This window comes from Belonocnema kinseyi, chromosome 7 (genome assembly GCF_010883055.1).
Source record: "Belonocnema kinseyi isolate 2016_QV_RU_SX_M_011 chromosome 7, B_treatae_v1, whole genome shotgun sequence".
Taxonomy (NCBI): Eukaryota; Metazoa; Arthropoda; class Insecta; order Hymenoptera; family Cynipidae; genus Belonocnema; species Belonocnema kinseyi.
In genome coordinates this window covers 38492726-38518730 of record NC_046663.1, presented here as the reverse complement: position 1 = coordinate 38518730, position 26005 = coordinate 38492726, and the positions used below count along the sequence as shown (strand labels likewise).

General features: G+C 24.7%; 2 protein-coding genes across 2 annotated transcripts in view; one reads left to right on the top strand and one right to left on the bottom strand.

Moving 5' to 3' along the window:
- Positions 1-12181, bottom strand: part of LOC117175930 (6-phosphogluconate dehydrogenase, decarboxylating) — a 29339-nt gene extending 17158 nt beyond the window's left edge. Inside the window, exons 1-3 of the mRNA XM_033365781.1 lie at positions 11882-12181; positions 5010-5233; positions 1386-1630 (exon numbers count right to left, since the gene is read on the bottom strand). Coding sequence (XP_033221672.1) covers positions 1386-1630; positions 5010-5233; positions 11882-11892 — 480 coding nt within the window. The 5' untranslated portion in view covers positions 11893-12181. The remainder of the gene's footprint in view (positions 1-1385; positions 1631-5009; positions 5234-11881) is intronic.
- Positions 12182-15235: 3054 nt separating this feature from the next.
- LOC117176163 (ADP-ribosylation factor-like protein 5B) lies at positions 15236-25849 on the top strand. The gene is made up of 3 exons (XM_033366252.1): positions 15236-15609; positions 19643-20087; positions 24852-25849. Exons 1-3 carry the CDS (start codon positions 15564-15566, stop codon positions 24898-24900), a joined length of 540 nt encoding a protein of 179 aa, XP_033222143.1. The 5' UTR covers positions 15236-15563; the 3' UTR covers positions 24901-25849.
- Positions 25850-26005: the final 156 nt, after the last annotated feature.

Here is a 26005-nt window from a genome sequence, read left to right as displayed (position 1 = left end):
AAAAAATGTCACTTGGTTGAAAATTCTAGTATTCCAGTTAAATTTAAAATCCATTTATTTGGTTAAAAAATGAGCTATTTGATTGAATACTTGTTTTTTCTTTGGATGAAAAGGAATTTTTTTTACTTAAAATTGAACTATTTTTATGAAAATCCAATTTTTTGTTTAAATTAATTTTTTAAGGGGAAATTCAATCATTCTATTTTTGGTTGAAATATTATCTTTTTCGGATGGAAATTCAAGGTATTTGGTTGAAAATTGATATTTTTTTATTTAAAAATTAAACTATTTTATCAAAAATTCATGTAGATTTTGGAAAATTCGTCTTTTTTGTAGAAAATGAACCTTATTGGTTGAAAATTCATCTTTTTGATAGGTATAAAATTCAACTACTCCAGTTAAGATTCATTTTAGTTAAAAATTCATTAGTTTAGTTGAATGTACATTTTTTCAACTGAAAATTTAACCGCTCTGCTTTGAGCTGAAAGTTGACCTTTTTCTGCTTCAAAATTTAACAATTTGCATGTAAATTTGTCTCTTTTTATTTGAAAATGCAATTATTTCGTTAAAGTTCACGTATTTTGTTAAAAAAAAAGAATTTTGGTAGAAAATCGACTTTTTTGGGTAAATAAACTCTTTTCTTTGAAATTAATTCGTTTATTGAATATTCCATAATTTTAGTTCGAAAATAATTTTTTTAAACATTCATTTCTTGACTGAAAATTTAATTATTTAATTTTTGGTTGAAGAATGATATTTTTTAGTTAAAAATTCGCCGTTTTCGGTTCAGCATTTATGTTTCTGACTTAAAACTTAATTATTTAAGTTTCGCTTGAAAAATTATTTTATTTAGTAAAAATTATTAATGTTTTGGTTAAAGATTCATTGTCTTAGTAGAAAACTAATTTTTTGTTAAAAATTCAACTATTCCAGTTGAGCATTTATCGAGGGATTCATCATTTTGGTTGAAAATTCATCAGTGAAGATACATTTTTTTTACTAAAAATGTAACTACTCCATATCCTGTTAAAAATGGATTTTTTCCTACTTTAAAATTCAAGTCTTTGCTTAAAAAATTGTCTTCTTTAATTTAAAATTCAACTATTTCGTTCAAATTCAAGTGTTTTGAAAATTCAGTGAAAGATGCATGATTTTATTTGAAAATTCATCACTTTGGTTGACAATTAATCTATTTTATTAAAGATCCGATTTTTTTCAACTGAAAGTTTAATTATTCCACTTTTTGTAACAAATTGATATTTTTTAGTGGAAAATTTAAGTATTTTTGTCAAAATTAATTAATTTTGCAATGTTTTAACCGGAAAAATGGAAAAACTTGACCGGAAGAAACCTGGAAATGATTAATTATTTGTATAATTATCAACCTGGAAAATGGGTTTGATATGAGGCCAAGCTTTCGAATTTCCTCCAGGCATCAAGGATGGTCCATGCCGTGCTCCATCTTCGCCCCCACTGACTCCACTTCCAACAAATAAAATTCCTTTCTTTTCTAATTCCTCGCTTCGCCTCTGTGTATCCTGATATTCGGAATTTCCCCCATCAATGATTATATCGCCTTCGGATAAAAGTGGGACCAATTTTGCGATAAAATCGTCCACAGCTGAACCGGCTAGAAAAACAAAACTTTTTTATAAATTTCTGCAATAAAAAAATTACAGAAAAAAGATAACAATCAAAATCGCAATATCACAAATTTCAGGGTAACTGTTTTAATCAAAGAACAAAATTCCCGGTAATATCCCGGTTTTTCCCCGAGTCGCAAATATTTTTCGCGGTCAATAAAATTTTTAAAAGCGAAATATAAAGCGAAACAGTAAAAGTACAAGTAATACAAAATAAACAACAAACTAAAGCTATTTCTATTGAATTTTTCAATATTAAAGAATAAATCAATGATCTTTAAAAATGGTTAAAATTATATTATTTAGTTATTTTCGGCCAATAAATATTTGAGAATATTTAAGAGTATTTAAATACAAATGTGAGAAAATCCTGAGAATTTAAAAAAATGTCCTTAAAATTTGGCTTTCTAAATAACAATTGAACACTTATTATTTTTAGAAACAATTAGAGTAATTTTAAGAGATATTTAGAAGTTGGAAAAAGATTAAAAATTAATTTAGAACTTTAAATGATTGCAAATAATTTTAACGAAGTGTGTTTTCCGAAAAAGTTTGGTTATTCGTAACGAAATTTCGATGCAAATACTCACAACGACCCAGGAAGAAATTAAGGATTTTTTTTAATTTTAAAGATTTCCTCAAAATTTGAGAAAAAATGTTATTCAGTACGTGTTCAATTATTATTTATACATCAAAATTCAACAATTTCGCTTACAAATTAAACACTTTATTAAGTAGAACAATTTAAAGCTTTCTATGTAAAACATTTAAGTTTCAAATTGTTTTGTTTTAAATATTTGGCTTCAATTTAGTCGTCTTTAATTATACGTCAAATATTTATAGATATTAAATAATTATCCTTTTTCTCCATCAATTTTTTTTAAATTGAATGGGTTAAAAATGGAATAATTCAGACTAAAACAATATTTTTAATTTAATAAAAGCCTTTAATTACGAATTAATTACGAATCTGGAAATTCTTTCACTTTCAACGGATTTAAAACCGTTTTTTCAAATCAATTATTTCACATTTTTTAATACTTAAAGTACCGATCCATTTTAAAAATTATTTATTTATATTTACAGTTGATAAAATAAAACTTTTTTTATCAAAAATTTGCAACTTTAAACGTTTTACTTTTTAATAGTTTAAGTCTTCAAGACTGCGCGTTAAGATCCTTTAAATTAAACATATAAGCTTAAAAATAAGAATCAAGAAATTAAATCACTATCATTTCCCAGCTTTTCTCGGTCTCAGAAAATTCCCCGTCATTGAACTCAAAATTTAATTATTTCGTTAAAATATATTTTTTTTAATTTAATTTTTTTTTAATTCATGTATTTTACCAAATATTATTTTTTGTACAAAAATTTGATCTTTTTCGTTGAAAATTCATTTCTTTGGTTGTAATATAGTTTTTTATTGGTCAAAATTAATTTTTTAAACTAAAAATTGAATTAAATTTTTTGTTGCTTTTTTTCCTACAGAAATTGAATGTTTTTGGTAGAAAATTCATTGGTTTGGTTGAAAATTGAACTATTCGATTTCAAAATTATTTTGCCTAGCTAAAACCTTATCTTTGTAACTGAAAATTAATTTATTCTATTTCTTGTTGAAAATTTACCGTTTTCAGTTGAAAATTTATGTATTTTGTTAAAAATTAATATTGCTTGGTTGAAAATTAATATTTTTGCCGGAAATTTCAGTTCATTGATTAAAAATAGGTTTCTTAGTTGAACATTAATTTTTTTTCTACTAAAACTTTAGCTATTCCACTTTTGTCGATTTTTTTTAAAGTCATTAATTTTTTATGGAAAATTCATCTATTTACTTAAAAATTGAACCTTTTCGTTAAAATTGTATTTGGTTACCAACTTATTTCTTTAACTTAAAATTAAAGTCTTCGGTTTTTTTACATGAATTTCCAGCCAAAATAAAATTTGCAACTAAAAATGGAACAGTTGAATTTTCAGTTAGAAAAATTAATTTTCAACCAAAGTAAATTTTTAACCAATTAATGGAATGGTTAAAGAAATGAATTTTTAACTAAATTTTTTGTTTAATCCAAAATATTAATTTTCTACCATAAAGGCCAATTTTCACAAAAGATAAATTTGCAACCAAAAATAGAACAATAAAAATTTCAGTTCGAAATTTTTTGTTTAAAGACAAATTTTCAATAAAATTGTTCATATTTTAACCATATTTAATTCATATTTTAATAATTAATTTGTAACCAAGAAGATGAATTTTTTTACTAATGAGAGTACTTTTTTCCAAAAAAGGCGAATTTTCAGTAAAATAGTTAAATTTGCACTTAAAACAGATAAATTTCCAACCAAAAACAGAATAGTTAAAATTTTAGTAAAAAAATTAATTTTCAACTAAATAAAATTAATTTTTAACCAAGCAGGTGAATTTGCAACCAAAAAAATTAATTTTGAGTAAAAAAAGATTTATTTTAACAAAATACATGAATTTTTAAACCAATATTTGAACTTCAGGAAGTTTTAGCCTAATATTTAAATTTTTCAACAAAGAAATTAATTTTCAACCAAAAAGATGAATTAGTTACCAAAAAGATTAATATTCTACCAGAAAAGATGCTTTTCTAATCATGAAAAAATGTATATTTGATATAAAAAGTAGTAGAAATAAATAAAAAAAGGACGAGCCTCTAAGAAAATAGTTGATTCCTCAACTAAAATGGATTAATTTTCTACCAAACAGTTACATTTTGAACAAAAAAATTACAATTTTACTAAATTATTGAATTTTCTAGCGAAAAAATCAAATTTTCTACAAAAAAATTAATTCTTAACCAGAAAATGTGTATTTTTTCACTAAAAAATATCAAATTTCGATATAAAAAGATGAATTTTCAACAAAATATTTAACTTTATAATTAAAAAAAATTTATTTGTCAAGGAAAACAAAAAATGCAATCAAATTAATGAAATTTGAAACCAGAAAATCGAATTTTCAAACAAAACAGTTGAATCTTCAACCAAGAAGTAAGGATTTTTAACTGATTTTTTAGAATTTTTAAATAAAAACATGAATTCTTAACTAAAAACTAAATTTTATACTTTTTAAACAAAATAATGAATTTTCAACGAATAGTAGTATTTTTTATTGGGTTCTATTTATTTATTTCAAATTTAAGTAAAAAAATTAGAAGAAGTCTGTGATAAATAAATATTAATTTTTATAGCTTTCGTAATAATATTAAAAATAAACATTGAGTTCATTTTTAATACTTCAACAATTTTATGACACTATTTACGCTATTTTTCATCTGTAAAATGAGTCTGAGGCCAGAAAGAAATAATAAAAAATCTACCAGAATTTTTTTTCTGACTTACCCTTAACCAGTAACATTACTCTTCGTGGTTTTTTTAATTTGCTGACCATTTCCTCCAAACTGAAGGCACCAATGACCTTGGTTCCCTTAGCTTCATTCGCGAGAAACGATTTTACCTTATCCGTTGTTCGATTAAAGGCACATACCACAAAGCCATGATCATTCATGTTTAGAATTAAATTTTGGCCCATAACGGCCAAGCCGATCAAAGCGATATCCGCCAACCTGGTGACAAAAAAAAAGTTTGTGAAGCGATTTAAAATGATAAAACTCAATTAAAGGATAGGGAAAATAGGGTAATTTTTACAAAAATAGGGGAATAACGGAGGGATAAATTCTTCGAAATAAAAGAAATTACCTGTTTAAATTTCAGAACGTTTAAATTAAAGAAATTTCGTACTGAATTTACAACCAAATAGTTGAATTTTCAACAAAAAAAAAAGATGATTTTCAACCACAAAGATAAGTTTTCTATCAAAAATACAATTTTTTTAAACAAATAGACGAATTTTCAACCAAAAGTTGCCTTTGCAACGAAGACACGATTTTTTAACCTAATAATTGAATTTTATGCATACAAAAATTAATACTTAAACCAACAAGATGAATTTTCAATCATGAAGATTAATTTGCATCCAAGAAACACGATTTTTTCTAACAAATACATGAATTTGATGCCTTTAAAACTAAATAGTTTAACTTTCAAGTAAAAGAAAAAAATTTAAAAAAAAAACAATTAAATTTTCAAACAAGAAAATCAATTTCCTAACAAAAAATCAGATTTTTTAAAAAATACGTTAAATCTCAACCCAAAAGTTGCCTTTACAGCTAAATAGTTAAACTTTCATGCAAAAGAATTAAATTTTGTACAAAGAAGTGGAAATTTAAACCGATCAATTGAATTTTCAACTCACAATGATGAATATTCAAACCAAGAAGACGAATTAAAAAAAAGTGTTTTAAATTTTCAGCCAAGAAAAATTTTTTAGTAGAAAAAGAACAAAAATCACATTGTTGAAAAGAATCAAAAGTCGAATTTTTTATAAAGTACTTTTTCAACTAAAAAGAAAAATTTCCCACCAAAAAATACGAATTTTTAAACAATTACATGAATTTTCATCTGAAAAATTAAATTTTCAAGCACGAGAGACAATTTTTTAACAAAAAAGTGTAATTTATTACCCGATAAAAATCAAATTAAGGAAAATATTTTTAGTAATACCATTGTTTAAATTGATTTATTTTTAATAATTTTAATTAGATGTATGAATTCTTTGAAATCGTTGTGAAATCTTTTGAAATATTTGATAAATCTTTCTTTAATCTTTGTTTGGGAAAATTTGTGTGTTCCTTTGAAATAATTGAAATCGCTTCGAATTTATTGAAAGCTTTAAAAAAAATGTAACCTTTTGAAATCCTTATAAATTGTTTGAAGTACTTGTGAAATATTTTCTACATCTTTTGTATTTATTTGGTATCATTGGAATATTTTGTAGAATATTTGTAAATTTTCGACCAAAAAATACAAATTTTTAAACAAATACATGATTTTTCATCCAAATAATAAAATTTTCAAGCAAGAGAGACAATTTTTCATCAAATAAAAATGAAAGTAAAATATTTTTAGTAATACCATTGTTTAAATTTATTTATTTTAAATCATTTAAATTAGATGTATGAATTCTTTGGAATCGGTGTGAAATTTTTTGAAATCTTTGAAATATTTGAGAAACCTTTCTTTAATCTTTGTTTGCGAAAACTTTTGTGTTCCTTTCAAATCATTGAAATCTCTTCGAATTGATTGAAAGCTTTAAAAAAATGAAAGCTTTTAAAATCCTTATAAATTGTTTGAAATACTTGTGAAATTTTTTCTACATATTTTATATTCATTTAAAATCACTGGAATATTTTGTAAAATATTTTGAAATTTTCTACCGAACAATACGAATTTTTTAACAAATACATGAATTTTCATCCGAAAATTAAATTTTCAAGCAAGACATACAATTTTTTAACAAAAAAATGTAATTTTTTATCAAATAAAAATGAAATGAAAATATTTTTAGCAATATCATTTTTTTTTAATGTATTTATTTTTAATAATTTTAGTTAGTCCGGAGGCTGGGTACCTTCCCGTGTGCACTAAGATCGCCAAAGCTGAAACCCCTTTATTCTTATGTATTTTAAGCCCCTGAATCCGAATCCACAACTTAATTTTTTAACCTTTGCAAGTTGTATTTTTTGCCATCAACAATAATGCTTTTTTAATGATTGACATAGTATGCTTTTCGAAAGACATCGATAATTTTTGTATTGCAATGTTGTCTTGATGACTGTAAAGTAATTCACAACAGTTCAATCAAATATTAATATCGTAATTATTATAATTACTATAATAATTAATGGAATTATTATAATATTTATGACAATAGTCATAATATTTATTATAATTATTTTATTTATTAACTTGTAGCACATTCGATGAGCTTCGCTATATGCAATACCATCACACTGCAATACATGAATTTAAAAAATGGCATGTACGTCTGCATCACTTGAATTGCACATTCGCAAGTTTGAGCGCGCCTAGGGCGCGCGACTATTGGTTCTCGCGCTTCGCGCTCGATTATGTATTTACCTCGCGCTACGCGATCGGTCTTTATATTTTCGCACATTCTTGCGCAAACATTTTAAAATTAAGAGTCAAAACATTCACCACTATAATTTTGTGAATTCTTTTTCGTAAAAAAAGCTTAGCTCGAGAGTTTGAGCGCACCTACGGCACGCGACTGAGGGCAATCGCACTCCGCGCTTAGTCTTTGCATTTCTTCTGCATACGGGCACAGACTTTTTAAAATCAAAGGTGAACGGACCGACAACTGTAATTTTGTGATTTTGAACTCTCTTTTGTTAAAGCTCTTTTGGCTTTAACGAACACATTCTCATCACGTATCTCGTGCTTCGCACTCGATTTTGTCCAACCTGTCAACTTTTCTACATTATACACAACACTTTTATCTCAATTATAAAACATTTGTTATGTAACTCTGCCAGGGATTACTTATTAAAAAATCGCAAAATAGAAAGCAAATTGTATTTATCATGATTATTTGTTTATTTGTTTCTTATTTTGCTTTAAATTGTATTCTAAGCTACTCTGAAACATGTATCATTTCAATAAATGTATATCATTACAATTCATAATATACATAAAAATTGAATCATACTAATTCTTCTTTCCTTGTTTTTATAATTTTTTTATTTTTAATGTTGCTTTTTACGATTAAATAAAAACTACTGCGCATATGCATAGGGTCTAATACAGGAAACTATATAGGGTCCTATTTAGGAGCCTATGTCCTCTTTCGTCTTTTCTGTGCTTTTTCCAAAAAGTTAATTTGTTAATTTTTAATCTTATGTTTTACAATTTAAAAAAAATCTACTCGTTCTATCGAAAAATAATTAATAATAAATTTATATATCTTTTTAGGCGAACAACTTTTGTCTGGTAATTTAAGTTCATACCTTGTGTCATTTTTTCAAGCAAATTTAATATTTTTATTTAGAATGTTATTTTTTACAACTAAAGCAAGAACTGTCCTATCAAAAATTATAGCTCATTTTGGGATGAACAAGTACCCAGCCCCCGGACTAAATTAGATGTATGAATTCTATGAAATCTTTGAAATATTTTTGAAATCTGTTATATTCATTTGAAATAATTAAAATCTTTTAAAATGTTGGTAAAATCTTTTAAAGCTTTGTAAAATGTTCAAAATATTTCTAAAATCTTTAAAATCTTTTTAAATGTTCTAAAACAAATTTGAAATCATTGAAAATGTTTTGAAATCTTTGAAATATGGTGTACTGTCCCTTTTAGAAATTTTATGAATCTTTGAAATCTTTGTAAAACCTTTTATATTTATTTGAAATCATTAAAATATTTGAAATCTTTTAAAATTTTGATAAAACCTTTTAAAATTTTGGTAAAATCTTACAAATATTTTGAAATATTTGTGAAATGCTCGAAATCTGTCAAATGTTTGAAACCTGGTTCTTGAAATCTTTTAAGTATTTGTAAAATTTGAAATCATTAAAGTATTTGAAAACTGTTTGAAATCTTTGTAAAATCTTTCAAATATTAGTGAAATATTTTGAAATATTCTAAACAAATTTTAAATAGTTTAAAATCTTTGAAACGTTTTGAAATCTTTGACATCTGGAGTACTGTACCCTTTTTGAAATCTTTTAGATTCTTGAAGTCTTTTGACATATTTTAGCAATTTTTAAATTATTCAAAATCTTTTAAATGTTTTGAGATATTTAAAATCTGGTGTACTGTAGACTTTTAGGAATCTTTGAAACTCTTGTATTCTTTTAATATCTCTACTAAATTTTGATGAAATCTTTGGAAAATCTTTTGTATTAATTTAAAATCATTAAAATATTTGAAATCTTTGTGAATCTTTAAAATCCTTGAAATCTTCTGAAAGAAAGTTTTATAATCTTTGTGAAATCTTTTGAAATCTAATTTAAAAAATTTGAAATCTTTATGAAATTTGTATCAAAAGTTTGAAATCTATTGTATGCCTTTGAAATCTTTCAGGGTGGCCGTTTTAATCGACGAAATAAATTTCCGATCATTTCTCGGTTCGCAAACATTTTTTACGGTCAATGAAATTTAAAAAATTGGAACACTAAAGCTAAAAAATTTGCCACTCAAGGTAATAAAAACTGAGCTACAAACGAAAGCACTCAAAGTGGAACTGTTAAATTTAGAAATTTTAAAATTTAAATTTAAAAGTTTTTAATTAAGTAATGGTGTATTCAGATACTCAATAATTTAGGTATATAAAATTAAAGGTACTAACATTTTGCAATATAAAAAAATATAAATCCACGTTATCATTTTCAATTCTCTAAATTAAAAAATCAATGAATGAACCTTAAAATTTTCAAAATTATATAATTTTAAGGAGTTTTAAGCTAGAAACATCAAATATTGAAAACTTGAAAAAAATGTTAATGAACACTTCTTAAATTGGAAATTCAATTATTTTCTTTTTAAATAGTTTAAACATCCTTGGAAAGGTTCAACATTTTATTTCAAAATCTTGAAAAATCTAGAAGTTGTTTTAAATTGGTTTTAAATTTAACATTATTTTGGAAATTTTGTCAGAATTTCTAAATAACTGTCAAAATAAATTGAATTTTTTCTACAATTTTCAGAAAATCCTGCAAATTTTAGAAAATTTCTTTACAATTTGTATGTATAAATAACAATTGAACATTTATTATTTGTAGGTGAAATTTGAGTAATTTTAAGAGATATTTAGAAGATTTGAAAAGATTCAAACTTAATGTAAAACTTGAAATGATAGCCTAATGTAAAACAAAATATAGATTTTCGAAGATTTTAAACGAAAAATTAGATTCTTTAAAAAAATTATTAAAGGCTTCAAAAGAGTAAAAACTTTTTCTTAAGATTCCTCGAAATAATAAAAATAATGTTTCATTTTGAAAAATTAATTTAAGAGAATATTTAAAAAGTTTTTCAGTGATTTAAACAACATTTTCAAAAAATATTCTAGAAGATTTTAAGAAAACTTTCTAAAATTTGTATGATAATTTTTTATCTTTTTAAAACTTTATATCTCTTAGAATTACTCAATTTTTGTCTACAAACGTTCATTTGTAAATTATACATAAAAATTTAAAAATTTCACTTACAAATAAAGCATTTTTAAAATACAACAATTAAAATTGTAACGTCTAAAGTTTTAAAGCCCTTCGAAATTTTCACGATTCCAGGCTTTCTATGCCAAACAATTCAGTTAAAGATTCTTTACTTTTAAATATTTAGTTTCAATTTACTTGTCTTAAATAAAAATTCAAATATTGCTAAATATTAAATAATTAATCTTTTTTTTAATTAAAAATTTCAAATTGAATGGGTTAAAAATGGAATATTTTAGACTGAAACAATATTTTTAATTGAATAAAATCCTTTAATTAAGAATATATTATTATAAAGTTATTTTTAAGTAGAAAATCGTTTATAAACTTTCAGTCACATGTTCACATGGTAAAATCTTTGAAATCGTTGAAATATTGGTGGAATGTTTTTGAAATCTTTAGAATTATTTTGTAACCTTTTGAAATCTGGTATAAAAGTTAAAGTTTTAAAAAAAAGTGAAGGAGAATTTCAAGTTTTCAAAGGTCGCTGGACACCCTGAATATATTATACTAAAAAAAGTAAGAAACTCAGATAATTTTTATCAGTTTATTCTTCTCTAATTCTGCTCGAAAATATAAAATCTACTTTATTTTAGAGAGAGAAAGAGATAAGCGCCAGTCTTGAAAAGAAGATGTGCAATTAATTTTAAATTTTCAAATAAATTTTTTTTTTCAATATTGCGAATATTTATTATTTTATTTTCATCACATTGATTAATATACGTTTCCTGCATTCCTTATTACATAATTAAACTTCTGAAAGTTACATTTTGCAAATACGAAGAAAAATTACAAAATTCATATAGACACTATTATTATTTTTTGCTTTTGAAGATCTAAATTAAGATTATAGGACGTGGAATTTTTAGGTTATGACGCGAAATATACGTCAGAATCGTCAGAATATTCTTTTTTTTTAACGTCACGGGAAACTGGTAGTCACAAGACACAAGTATGTCACTCATAATTAAAATGCGCATACAGAAAATTACGATGACTAGACAATTCAATACTTGAGGAAACCGAGGAAACCTTGCTTTCTCAAATCTAAAATCGGTCAAATCTTATCGAAAAATAACCTGAAATACAAGCATTTGGGCCGGCTTCAAGTAAACTTGCTTACGGTTTATTACTTACGGTTCAGTCATGATGTCTGCTATTTTTTCGAAAATGTGTTAATAATTTTGGAATAATAAATGTCTAAACTCGGTCTCAGCAACAGGTGGCCGTCAACGTCAACTTTGTATTTGAATTGATTCGGAAGTGTACTACACTACACACTATCGTCAGTCACTGCTCTTGCGGTCAGCAGACCTCGGAGTAGCCAATGGCACACCTTGCAAGGTCAAACTTTCCATTATCAATACGACAATCTCGCTTAATATTATTCAGTTTCAGTCATGAGTTTCGTGCCTGATATTGATAACGTCTTGAAAATCTACCAAAGCCCAGTCGAAAGTTTCGGATAGGAATTTATTCCGAATCTTTCCGAATTATTCCGAAATCTGTTTCCGAAACAACCCGAATCAATCCGAACCAATCCGAAAAAAGTTTCACATTTCGTTCGATCCAAATCGGTTAATAATTAATTCGATTCAATCCAGCCTATCCGACCTTCCAATCAGAACCAATCCGAACCAAATTTTCAATCTGAACCAATTTGAATAACTAAGATTAATATATGCTGAATTTTTAATTCAAATGAATCCGTGCTCGGATTGAACTGGATTCATTCTGATTAAAAATCGGTTTAGGTCAATCCGAGTCCGCATTCAATCGGATTGAAAATTTTGTTCGGATTTAATAGGATTGAGTCGAATTAATTTGTAACCGGTTTATATATTCATGCGGATTCGTTCGGATACAGATTTCGGAATTATTCGGATTGTTTCGGAATTATGTTTAAAAACCTAATAGAAGTTTTCTAAATAAAAATAATTCTTTAATATGAAGTATTGTCTAGAAATAAATAAAACAATATTTTTATGTGACACTGAATGCTTTTTCAATATTTTTTTTGGTCATAGAAATATTGCAAATAACTATTTATTTGTTGAAAGTTTTTGAACACTTAAATTCGAGCTGAAATTAAATTTTAAATATTGAGAACAATAGTCAGGGACCGTACTTAAATTACGTAACAGTTCAGGGGAGTGGGGGGGTCAAACATTTTGTTACGATTTGTTACGAAAGGGGAAAGGGGGTCCTTCACTCATGTACGTAATTTTTGAAAATTCGCAAAAACTTTCACCTGAAGATTATCTGTTTAGTTATAAATATTATTATTTGGTTGAAAGTGTAACAATTTTCTTAAAAAGACAACGCATTTTTTGTTGAAAATTGACCTGTTTTGTTAAAAATTCGTATTTTTTGTATACAAAAATCAGCTCTGTGTAGAATGTTAACCTGTCATTTCAAATTAATATTTTGTTGCTGCTAAGTCAACTAAAATCTTTTTTGGAAGAAAGATATTTTTTCTGAAAATTTGTCTTTTTGATTTAAAAGTTCATATTTTTTAGTAGAAATGGTACATTTTCTTTGGATAAAAATGCAAATGTTTTGTTGAAAATTCAACGATTTTCTAGAAAATTTACTTTTTGTTTAAAAATCGTATTTTTGTGTTGAAAAATCAATTGGAATCTTTTGGATGAAAAGTCAACCTTTTTTTTTTTTAATTTATCTTCTTTATTTAAGATTCACCGGTTTCAGTAAAATTTTCATTTTTCTTGGATACAAATGCAATTGTTTGGTTCAAAATTTAACAATCTTGATAAAAAGTTATACCTCTTCGTTAAAAATATGACTATTAAGCAGAAAATTAACTGATTGTTTACAATTCTTATTTTGGTGTTGAAAAGTGAACTGGAGTCTTCTTTAGATGAAAATTTAACTATTACAGAAAATTTTTTTCTTTAAATTCATCAGTCTTAGAAGAAATGTGAACTTTCTTAATAATAAAACTGCAACTGCTCGTTTGAAAATTCAACTATATTTTGAAACTTTATCTTTTTGATTTTAAAATTCACCTGCTTTAGCAGAAATTACAAAAATGCAACTGTTTGGTTGAGAATTCTGCTGTTTTGTTAAAAATTTACTTTTTGTTTAAAATTTATATTTTGTGGTGTTAAAAAGTCACTTGAAATTTTTTTGGAATGAAAATACAACACTTTTCTTGCAAATTTCTCTGTTTGATTGAAAAATTCACCTGCTTTAGTACAAATTTCATCTTCATTGGATAGAAATGCATCTATTTGGTAAAGACATTTTAAAAGAAAGTGATAAATTTTCAACTAAAATTATGAATCTTCAAACTGGAATAGTTGAAGTTTATACCAAAAATATGGATTTTTAATCAAGAAGGTTCATTTCTAACAAAAATATGAATTTTCTACTAAAAAAGAAAATTTTTCATCCAAAACTTGCATAGTTCAATTTTGTGTTTAAAAAATTAATGTTTAACCAGAGAGACTAATTTTCAATTGAAATTATGAATCTTCAGGAAAAAAGTAACTTTCAACAAAACAGTTTAACTTTTGAACAAGTAATTAAATTTTCATTAAAAAAATATGAATTTTGAACGAAAAGCGTAGTAGTTACGGTATTCCAACCAAAAAAGAATTAAATTCTTAAATAAAAGCAGTTACACTACCAAGCAAAAATATGAGTTTTCAATCAGCAACTGGAATTTTCAACTAAATACTTAAATTTTTAACCAAATAGTTACATTTTCAACCATGACGATTATTTCTTTACCAGAAAAGATGATTTTTTTATTGAATTTAAAACTAAAAAATATAAATTTTCTACCAAATATGGAATAGTTACATTTTGAGTTAAAAAATTAATTTTTAACACTGGGGCTAGAAGGAACAAAAAACAGTGAACTTTTTTTATTTTTAGGATTTGTTTTAAGACGGCTTCTTTTCTGAATTTGTACATTTTTTTCTTTTAAATATTTTTATTCAGTTGGAAGGAATATAATTTTTGTTATATATTATTTTTTAATTAGAAGAGACTTAAAAAGCCTAATTTGTTAGTTTATATAAAAACTAACTATTTTTATATAAAATTCTGTACTATCTGTCTGAAAATTAAGTTTTTTGTTAAGAATTTACATTCGATTTCGTTGTATTAATTTTTTCATGGAACCAACCCATCTCGAAAATTATAGAAATAAAAATGGGTAAAATAGTTCAACATTTTTTTCTCATATTTTTCTATGTATCAATGGACTCTGACAAATATAAATCACTATTTTTTAAACTTAAAATTCCTAATTAGTTAAAAAAATTATATATTTGGTATGAAAATTATTTTTTTTTAATTGACCATTTTTGAGCAAAATTTAACAGCTTGGTTTGAAAAGCAGAATTTCATTTTTTAAAATCGCGCCAATGCACAAAACAAACTTCGCGGCGCCTGCGCATCTAAGTGAATGACGTCACTTACGTGATTTTCTAACCTCTGATTGGTTGATGAGGTCATGTCGTCATGTAAATGTCGCGATCGACTTGATTAGATTAGTGCAGGTCTGCGTATTTTTCCTGTTTAAAGTCGGTTGTGTGTTTTTGATCTTATTTACAAAGTTGACTCCTGTATCCGTTCCGTTATTACGTAAATTTTCGCTAAATATTATTAAATCCAAGTCCTCGCGATGAATCGTTGAACATAACCCCCTAATTGTCTCTTATTACGAGATGTCCCAACTCCGAATTCAAGAACGACGATTTTCTATCTATCTATGAGTAGAATCGCGCTGTGATATAGTGTCTAAAAGTAAACATTGGTGATTGACGACGTTGCAAAGATTGGCATCAACATGGGACTTTTATTCTCGAAAATCTGGAGCCTTTTCGGAAATGAAGGTAAGTTTTATTTTTCTCAACTATTTCTTCGTGTGCGGGTGCATGATCTTGTTATTTTATTGTTTCCCAATCCTTTGTGCTAAATGAATATCAGATGGCTTGTAAAATTACGTGTAGCGTCTCTCGCAACTGTTTAAAATACCTTGTGTAATTTGAGGCTAACATATGGCTTCAAATTTGGAGCTTTTGCGAATCGGGTTCCTGTCATTTTATATGGGGATCTAAAGATTTTCACACCTCACTGGTCATATAGAATGCCTTTATGCAATTTAGGTGCTATTGTGCACTATTGTACACTATTGTACTCATAAGTTTCCAGGTCTTTTAGAAAGTCTTTTTAATATAGAACTGTGTATCGTAATCTCGTGGAATTCATCAGTGAAAGTTTTCTGTAGGTTGTTTTTGTATCTTTTGCACTGGTTTTGCAAATAGACTGGTTTATTTGATGTATTTTGTTTCCGGGATTCTAAAAGAAACATTGTTTTGATAGCAGGGCTTGGAACTCGCCACAATATTTACACTATTTTACAGTTTTTTTGAACGATGAAAAATTTTAGGGTATTTCAAAATATTGGAAGTATTTCAGGGTGTCTTAAAGAATCGAAGGCATTTTCAAGAGTTTCAAAAAATGTCAAGGTTTTCAAAATTGAAAGCCCGGAAATCTCCTTAAATTTCTAACTAGAACCTTGCGTTTGAATTTTTGGGTTTACTTTTAAAACAGTTTTCGAGGGGTTGACCACTCGGTTTTTTAATATACACCCGATTTAAAAAAATTACAAAAATATTCTAAAGCTTTCAAAAATTTGGTAAAGCTTTTATAATATTTAAAAGAATGTTGAACATTTCAAAAAGAATTCAAGGGTTGCAAAAACATAAAAAAGATTCCAGGATTTGAAATTTTTAATTTAAATTAATTTTAAAACCTTCAAAAGATTTCAAGGATTTAAAATATTTTAAAGATGGTGCAGTACATCAGATGTCAAAAGTTTAAAAGATTTAAAAATATTTCAAAGAATTGAGAAGATTTCAAGAAGGATACAATAAATCAGATTGCAAAGATTTCCAAACATTAAAAATTCAAACATTTACAATCCTTTCAAAATATTTCAAATATTTTAATTATTTCAAATTAATACAAAAGATTTCACAAATATTTTACTAAAACTAAAAAAATTTCACATATATTTTAAAAACTTCAAATGAATACAAAAGATTTCATAAAAATGTCATAAATATGTCAAATTCAAAGATTTCAAAAAGGATACAGTAAACCAGATTGCAAAGATTTCAAAACATTAAAAAAATTTTTAATAATTTCAAATTTTAAGAATTAAATTTTTTTAAAGATTTCAATGATTTCAAACGAACACAAAAATGTGAAAAACAAAGATTAAAGAAAGATTTCAAAAAATGCCACAAAGAATTGAACGATTTCAAAGATTAACAATCCCTTTAAAAGATATCAAAATATTTTAAATATTTTAATGATTTCAAATTAATACAAAAGATTTCACAAATATTTTAAAGATTTTATAAAAATTTCATATCTATTTGAAATCTTCTCAAATTAATTGAAATCTTTTGTAATATTGGTGAAATATATGGAAAAAATCCAAAAAAATTTAAATGATTAAAAAACCTTTGAAATGTTTTTAAACATTCGAAATCTAGTTTACTACAACCTTTTTTAAATCTTGAAAATTCTTGTATTCTTTTAATATCCGTATGAAATTTTGATGAAATCTATAAAATATTTGTTAAATCTTTTATATTAATTTTAATTCATTAAAATATTGGAAATTTTTGTAAAATCTTTTAAAAATTTCTGAAAAATATGAAATCATTGCAAAATTAGTGAAATGTTCTGAATTCTTTGAAGTTTGGTTTACTATATATACCCTTTTTAAATCTTTAAATCCTTTAAATTTTCTGAAGGTTTTAAAATCTTTGTAAAATTTTGAAATTTTTAAAACAAAATAGAAATCGTTTAAAATCATTAGAATGTTTTTAAATTTACAAACCTTTTGAAATATTTCAAAACATTTCAAGTATTTAAATTAATTTAAATTAATACAAAATATTTCCCAAATATTTCCAAACTTTCACAGATTTCGAAGAGTTCAAGATTTTCGAACATTTCAAAGACTGTACAATTTTTTAAAAAGATTTCAAGACTTCAGAAGATTTCAACGACTTCACAAAGATTTCAAAAAATTTCAAGGATTTCAAAGAATTTACAAATATTTCTAAAGATTTTACATAGACGACTTAGGTTCGCAAAAAATTACTAATTTGTTTATTTATGATTCTGCATACTTTAGAATTGTTATTTAATTATTTGATGTTAAAAAAGGAAACCTGAATAAACTTGATTTCTTTACCTGGGAAAGACCTACGCTGGACACCCTTTTCAATAATTGGAAAAAAATTCAAAGGATTTGATATATTTAGGGTATTTTCAAGATTCCAAGGCATTTTCAAGAGCTTGAAAAAATGTTTTTTGTTTGACTTTTTTTCAACTGAAAATATCGCTATTATTCCAGTTGAATATTCCGTAATTTTAGTGAAAAATTCATATCTTTGGTTGAACATTAATTTTTTAAATAAACATTTATTTATTCAATTTTTGGTTGAAAAATAATCTGTTTCAGTTGAAAATTCTTCTTTTTTGGTATAAAGTAAGATTCTTAATTGAAAAATAATCCTTTTGGTCAGAAATATTTTGTTAAAAATAAAAATATGTGTTAGAAGATGTTGATTTTGGTTGGGATATTCATCTCTTTTAGTAAATTAAAAATTTCTGAAGGGGTTTCAGCTATTAAAAAGAAAATTTAACCAAATAAAACAAGAACTTTCAGCAAAAAAATGAAATTTTAGGATAATAGTTCAAATTTAAATCGAGCAGTTGATATTTCGATAAAAAAGATTTAAATTTAAATTAAAAAACAGTTGGTTTTAACTAACAGAGGCGAATTATCAACCAAACATTCTAATCCACAACTAAAACAGATTAATTTTCAACCAAACAATTGCATTAAAAAATGATTTTCTATAAAAAAGATGATTTTTCAACAAACAAAAAAATAATTTTTCAACCGAAACAGATTAATTTTTGACGATATATTACATTTTTTTTTACCAAAAACGATGAAATGTCTACAGAAAGAATGACATTTTAAAGCCAAAATGGTAGTTCAACAAAATAGATGAATTTTTAATTAATTTTTTTTATTGTTGAATCTTTAGCAGAGCAATTCAATTTTCTACCAAATAATAAAAAATTTTAATAAAAAATGTTGGATTCTATTAATTCTGTTCAAGTTTAAATGGAAAAATGAGAAAAAAGCTGAAGAATGTGAAGTATGTTATTAATAAATAGGATTTTTTGTAATTTACAGACTAAAGAATAAAATTTTCAGTAAACATTGAAGTTAATTTCTAATTCCTGAGAAATTTTATGACACTATTAAGACTCATGAAATTTTTGTTTTTAATTTTCTAAAACTTTACATCTGAAATTTCTTTCTTTTAGGGAGAAAATGATTCCCTATTTTGTTTAGATTAAAAAGTATATATTTAGAGGGCGCTATGAAGTGTTTTATTCCGAATAAATGAACAAATGATTTTTTAATTCTAGGGCAAGTATTATTAAAAAAAATTTTCATCAGTAGAAATTGCTGTCGACAAGGTAAGTAATGTTTCCTGTGAGTTTTATAATTTTTTTCAACCAAACAAATTTTAGCGACTCGTAGCATCCTGATAAATTATTCCCTGCATTGCACAAGATGAAATAATTTAAATGGTAAAAATTAAAATGACAAAACTTGGGAAAATCGAATATTTTTCAAGTCTAACAAAAATAGGGTATCACTTTCTAATAAGAAGAAAGAAATGTCAGATTTAAGGTTTTAGAAAATCAAAAATAAAGGATTTCGTTAGGCATCCTACTCTAGATGCTTAAAAAGCTAATTATCTTTCTAACAACAAAATATAGATAAATTGTAAAAAAAAAACATGCAATGTTAATTTTTAGAGCACAAAATCGTGATGGTGGGGCTGGACAATGCCGGAAAAACAACAATTCTTTATCAGTTCCTGATGAACGAAGTTGTACACACATCTCCAACGATTGGCTCCAATGTCGAGGAAGTAGTTTGGAAAAATATTCACTTTATAATGTGGGATTTGGGTGGTCAGCAGAGTTTACGAGCTGCTTGGTCCACCTACTACACAAACACCGAATTTATTATCATGGTGATAGATAGTACAGACAGAGAAAGATTGACTGTGATAAAGGAAGAATTGCACTCGATGCTGAATCATGATGAGCTCAGTAAAGCAAAAGTTCTAGTCTATGCAAATAAGCAAGATTTAAAAGGCAGTATGACTGCTGCTGAAATTTCCAAGGAGCTGGGCCTCACTTCGATCAAAAGGCATCCTTGGCACATACAAAGTTGTTGTGCTTTAACTGGCGAAGGGTGAGATTCATTTTTTGTTTTATTAATTAGAATCTTGACCCTATTTCTCGTATTATATTTCCTTATTCCTACTTGAAGGGAGAAAAATGGTAAATTTTAAACTTTTATAAATTGAATAGTTCAGTTTGAATACTCTAAAATAAATAATGAATCAGTATATTTGTAAATTTTCAAAATTATATCATTTAAAACGTTCTTTAAAATTATATATCAAATTATTTTAATTTTAAGTCGTTTCATATCTTTTTGAATATTCTCTTAAAAATATTTTTTCAAAATAAAAACGTTTTGAAATACTTAAAAAGCTTCGAACTTTTATTTTCAAATTTTTAAAAATCTACATTTTATTAACAAAAATGTGAGATCTTGTCAAATTTTAAATTATTTTTAAAATTTTGTCGATACTTTTAAATAACTTTCATAATGATGCGAATTTTTCTTGCAGATACTGTTTTGACAATTTTGGAAATGTTTGAAATTCTTTTAAACATTGAAATCAATTTTCCCAATAGAAGAATTATTTATTATTTTTCCCGAAATTTTAAGATTTTTTAAAAATTATTCTGTATACTTTGAAAATCATTAAAAAGTTTCAAAAATCTACATTTGATTTTAAAACTGTTTGAAATATTTTCAAATTTAAAATTATTTTTGCAATTCATTTAAAACGCTTAAATATCTTATGAAATTATTCAAAATTTTCTTAATTTTGTTTTAAATTATGACAAATTTTAAAAATTGCCTTGAAATCTTCAAGATTCTTTTGTAACAATCATTCAAAAGTTTTGAAATAATATATTTGAATATTCTCTTAAATTAATTTTTTAAAATAAAAACATTTCAAATCCTTAAAAAACTTCAAAATTCTATTTAAAAGTGTACATTTTGTTTACAATTTTTTGAAATCTTTTTTTATTTTTAATTATTTAAACAAGATTTTTAAAAATATTTTGTAACCTTTCAAAATCTTTAAGAAGCTTAAAAATTTGATTTTTAAATCTTCCATATTCTACATTTTGCTTACGTTTTTTAAAAATCTTTTCGAATTTTAAATTATTTTTGAAGTTTCGTCGATACTTTAGATAAATTTTATAATGAATCGATTTTTTCTTCCAGATTATTTTTTGACAATTTTGTAAATATTTTGAAATGGTGTGAAATATTTTAAAAGATTAAAACAAATTTTTTCCAATAACGAATTATTTTTAAATTTACCAGGGATCCTCATATTTTTATTATTTCGGATCCTTTCAAAGTTATTAAAATATTTTAAAATTCTACAGTTTATTAAAAGAAACGAAAACTTTGAAAATTTTTTGAAATATCTTGAAATTTTTTAAACGCTAAAATTCATTTTCCAAAATAAAAAATCATTTAACATTTTTCCAGGAATTTGAAACATTTTTTTATTATTTTGCAACCTTTCAGCATGCTTAAAAAACCTCAAAATTTTATTTTGAAATTTTCAAATTTTAAATTATTTTTGAAGTTTTGTCCATACTGTAAATAACTTTTCTAATGATTCGACTTTTTCTTTCAGATTTTTCTTTGACAAAAATCTTTCAACTAGTTAAGTTTATAAAAGTTTAAAATTTTTATTTATAAATAAAAACCAAAAAATGATGAATTTAGAAAAAACTTGAGTAGTTTTAAGAAATATTCAGAGGTTTTTAAAAGATTCAAAAATAATTTCTTATAATTCCTAAGAAAATTAATATTTTATTTTTATCACTTGAAAGAGAATATTGAAAAAGATCTGAAAACATTTTGAAATTTATCAACGAAGAACATATAATATTTTAAAGTAATTTAAAAAAATTTTCATGATTTAAAAATAATTTTAGGAAAATATCGAATCATTTTAAAAGACATTTAAACGTTTTGAAAATATTAAAAAATGTAGATTCTTGAAAGTTTTGAAACTTTTAAAGGATTTTAAAAGGTTAGAAAATAACCAAAAACATTCTTAACGTTCCGAAAAAGTTTGAAATGATTTATTATTTAAGAGAATATTTAAAGAGATTTAAATACATTTCAAAATTTATCAAAAAAGTATCTAGAATATTTTAAGACAATTTTTTAAATTGTTTAAATTTTTTATTATTTAAAACGAATTTTAAAAAATATTTTTAAAACAAATTTGAAACTAAATGTAAATTTTTTAAGATTTCGAAATCTTTTATTTAAAATTATTTCTAAAAATTTTGATCAAAATGTAGATTTTTGAAGATTTTGTATATTTTTAAGGAGTGTGAAAAATTAATTTCAAGAGAATATTCATAAAGATTTGAAACGACTTTAAATATAAATAATTTTATTTATAATTTAAAAATTATTTACTTAAAAAATGTGTTTATCTTTCCACTTTTTCATTTTTCTAACTTTTAATTGTTTATAATAATATAATTTTGTAAATTTACAAATTTAATGATTCGTACTTCAATAATTTTATTGAAATTGATAACGTGAATGTACATTTTTTACCAGAAAGGTTTGAACTGTTTAATTTTTAAACGTTTAAAATTTGAACATTGCCAGTACGCTGGAATTTTATTTTAGATTTTTAATTGAATATTTGTTAACAAATATTTAACAGGGTGGCCGCTGGACCGAGAATTTTTTGAGACCGAGAAAAACCGAGAAATTACAGTGCATTTTTTTATTTGACCGGGAATTTTACAAATTTGTAAAAGAAAAATCTGTCCACATTTGATTTCAACAGTTTTTAAATAAATAGTTTAATTGTTATGTTTTTCAATTATTTTATTATTTAGCTTACAATGCGTAATTCAAAATTTGTTTACTTCAAAAACTTTCCATTAAAAATTGTTATTTTTAAGCTTACATTTTTAATTTAAAAATTTTTAAAATGATTTCTTAAAGGCTTGAACAAATAAAAAATATAAGTCTTTAATGTTGAAAATTTTGGACAATAACATTTTTATTTAATAAATAAATTTTTTCAATTTATCTGTACTTTAAGTAATAACAAGTGAACAAAAACGATTTGAAAGCACGATTTTAAATCAGTTCAAAATTTAAGAATTTTCAGATTTTAACGTTAAAATTTAAACGGTTTCAATTTGAAAATCTTATTCATTAAAAAAATGTGAACGTGTGACTGAAAGTTTATAAACTATTTTCAACTTAAAAATAACTTCATAATAATATATTCTTAATTAAAGTTTTTTATTAAAATAAAAATATTGTTTCAGTCTAAAATAATCAATTTTTAACCGATTCAATTTGAAAATTTTAATTAAAAAAAGATGAATTATTGAATATTTAGCAATATTTGAATTTTTATTTAAGACAAGTAAATTAAAACCAAATATTTAAAAGTACAGAATCTTTAACTGAATTGTTTGACATAGAAAGCCTGGAATCGTTAAAATTTCGAAGAGTCTTTAAACTTTGAATGTTACAATTTTAATTGTTGTAGTTGAAAAATGCTTAATTTGTGAGTGAAATTTTTAAATTTTGATGTATAATTTACAAATGAACATTTGTAGAAAAAATTTGAGTAATTTTAAGAGATATTTAGAAGTTTTAAAAAGATAAGAAATTATCATGCAAATTTGAGAAATTTTTCTTAAAATCTTCTAGAATTTTTTTTGAAAATGTTGTTGAAATCTTTGAAAAACTTTTTAAATATTCCCTTTAAATACTTTTTCAAAATGATAAATAATTTTTAATTTTCCTAGGAATTTTAAGAAAATGTTTTTATTCTTTTGAAGCTTTTCACAATTCTTGAAAAGAATCTAATTTTTTTGTTTAAAATCTTCGAAAATCTACATTTTGCTATACATTAGGCTTTCATTTCAAGTTTTACATTAAGTTTGAAACTTTTCAAAACTTCTACATATCTCAGTAGAATTACTCAAATTTCGCCTACAAATAATAAATTTTCAGTTGTCATTTATACATCGATATTGTGCAGAAATTTTCTAAAATTTACAGGATTTTCTGAAAATTGTAGAAAAAATTCAATTAATTTTGTCAGATATTTAGAAGTTCTGACAAAATTTCCAAAATAATTTTAAATTTTAAATTTTAAACAAATTTAAAACAACTTCTAGATTTCTCAAGATTTTGAAATAAAATTTTGAAGCTCTCCAAGGATGTTTAAACTATTTAAAAAGAAAATAATTGAATTTCTAATTAAAGAAGTTTTCAGTTCACATTTTTTAAATTTTTTATTATTTAATGTTTCCAGCCTTAAAATTATATAATTTTAGAAATTTTAAAGTTGATTGATTGAATTTTTAATTTAGAGCATTGAAAATGATAACGTGGATTTATATATTTTTTTATATTGAAAAATGTCAGTACCTTTAATTTTATACGCGTAGATTATTGAGCATTTGAATACAACATTCTTTAATTTCAAAATTTAACAGTTCCACTTTGAGTGCTTTCATTTGCAGCTCAGTTTCTATTACTTCAAGTGGACAATTTTGTAGCTTTAGTGTTCCATTTTTTAAATTTCATTGATCGTGAAAAATGATTGCGAACCGGGAAATGACCGGGAATTTATTTCGTCAATTAAAACGGCCACCCTGTTTAAGCTTAAATTGTAAAGTTGTAAAATTCAGAAGAGTTTGATTTTTTTTACTTTAACTGAATAAATTTTCAGAATTAAGATTTTCATTAAATTTATTTACTGTAAAATTTTTTCAAACCGGGAATTTGGTTCCTCGATTAAAACGGGCCACCCTGTTGAAACTTTCTTGGATTTGCAAGATAATGAAAATTCTTTTGCAGATTATACCAGGGGTTGGAATGGATCGCCGGAAAGTTGAAAAAAACATGACGTCCATTATGAGAGACAAGCCAGGATTTCTGCGAAAGATTCGAATTGTAAAATAATTACAAGTCACAGGGGACGATGTCACTTTGATGGTTGTACAAATTTGGTAATATGTAATTCGAGATAAGATTCCTTTCTCGGCTAAATTGAAATTTAGTCTAATCTTACGCTAGAAAATTATGAGTAACGGTGGATGGGAAAAATAGAGAAATAGTGAAAGTTATTTTTTTATTTCCCACGGAAGAGATGTAAATTAAGTGGAAGGAGTCGAGATTCCAATCTACTGAGAGAGACTGATAATTCTGGAGGGCTTATAAAAACAATTGATAAGTTGGTGAATTTTTAAGTTCTCGTCGATGATGTACAATTTTAATTTTTTTAATTTTCTCACTCTTGTAATATATCTATCCATTCTGCGCCTGAACTTTAGATTATCATTGTTTATATAATAAATTCCCATCCGCCTTTGAAAGTAGAATGATTGAAACTGTTGGTTGTGTTCAGTTCATGTGTAATCAAGCAAACTGTCTGGCTTCTTGTGAAACGAAAAGGATCTCTATATATTTTATACATCTTCGTCAGAAATTACTGGGTGTAAAATATTAATTTTACCACTCGGGTGGCATTCCCAGTGGGTAAAAAAAATATAAAAATTCCAAGAACGTCCTTGGGAAGTTCCTAGGATGTCCAATGTCAGTCCAATTTTTTTCTAAGTTTGGAAAGCTAGAATTCTCCTTGAATTTCTCATGAGAAACTTGAATTTGCATTTTTGTTTTGATTTTATAACATTTTTCGAGAGGTTGATTACTCGGTTTTTGAGTATACAATAGCTTGCAAAAGGATACGAAATAATTCTAAAGATTTCGAATTATTTCAAAGCTTTTGTAATATTTAAAAGGATTTTGAATCTTTCAAAAAGAGTTTGCGCGCATTTTAAATACTTGGAAAGGATTCGAAGATTTGAAAAAGGTTTGTAGACAAGATTTCGAAAAGATTTTTAAAGTTTCAAAATATTTCAAGGATTTTAAGTATTTTAAAATTGGTACAGTACTCCAGATGACAAAGATTTCAAAACGTTTCAAACATTTTTAACGATTTAAAATTTGTT

Excerpts from the sequence above, each read along its gene's own strand:
- LOC117176163 (XM_033366252.1), top strand. The coding sequence starts at position 15,564 with ATGGGACTTTTATTCTCGAAAATCTGGAGCCTTTTCGGAAATGAAG. Across the intron at positions 15,610-19,642 it reads GAGCCTTTTCGGAAATGAAG|AGCACAAAATCGTGATGGTG; the intron begins GTAAGTTTTATT and ends GTTAATTTTTAG. Across the intron at positions 20,088-24,851 it reads TGTGCTTTAACTGGCGAAGG|ATTATACCAGGGGTTGGAAT; the intron begins GTGAGATTCATT and ends ATTCTTTTGCAG.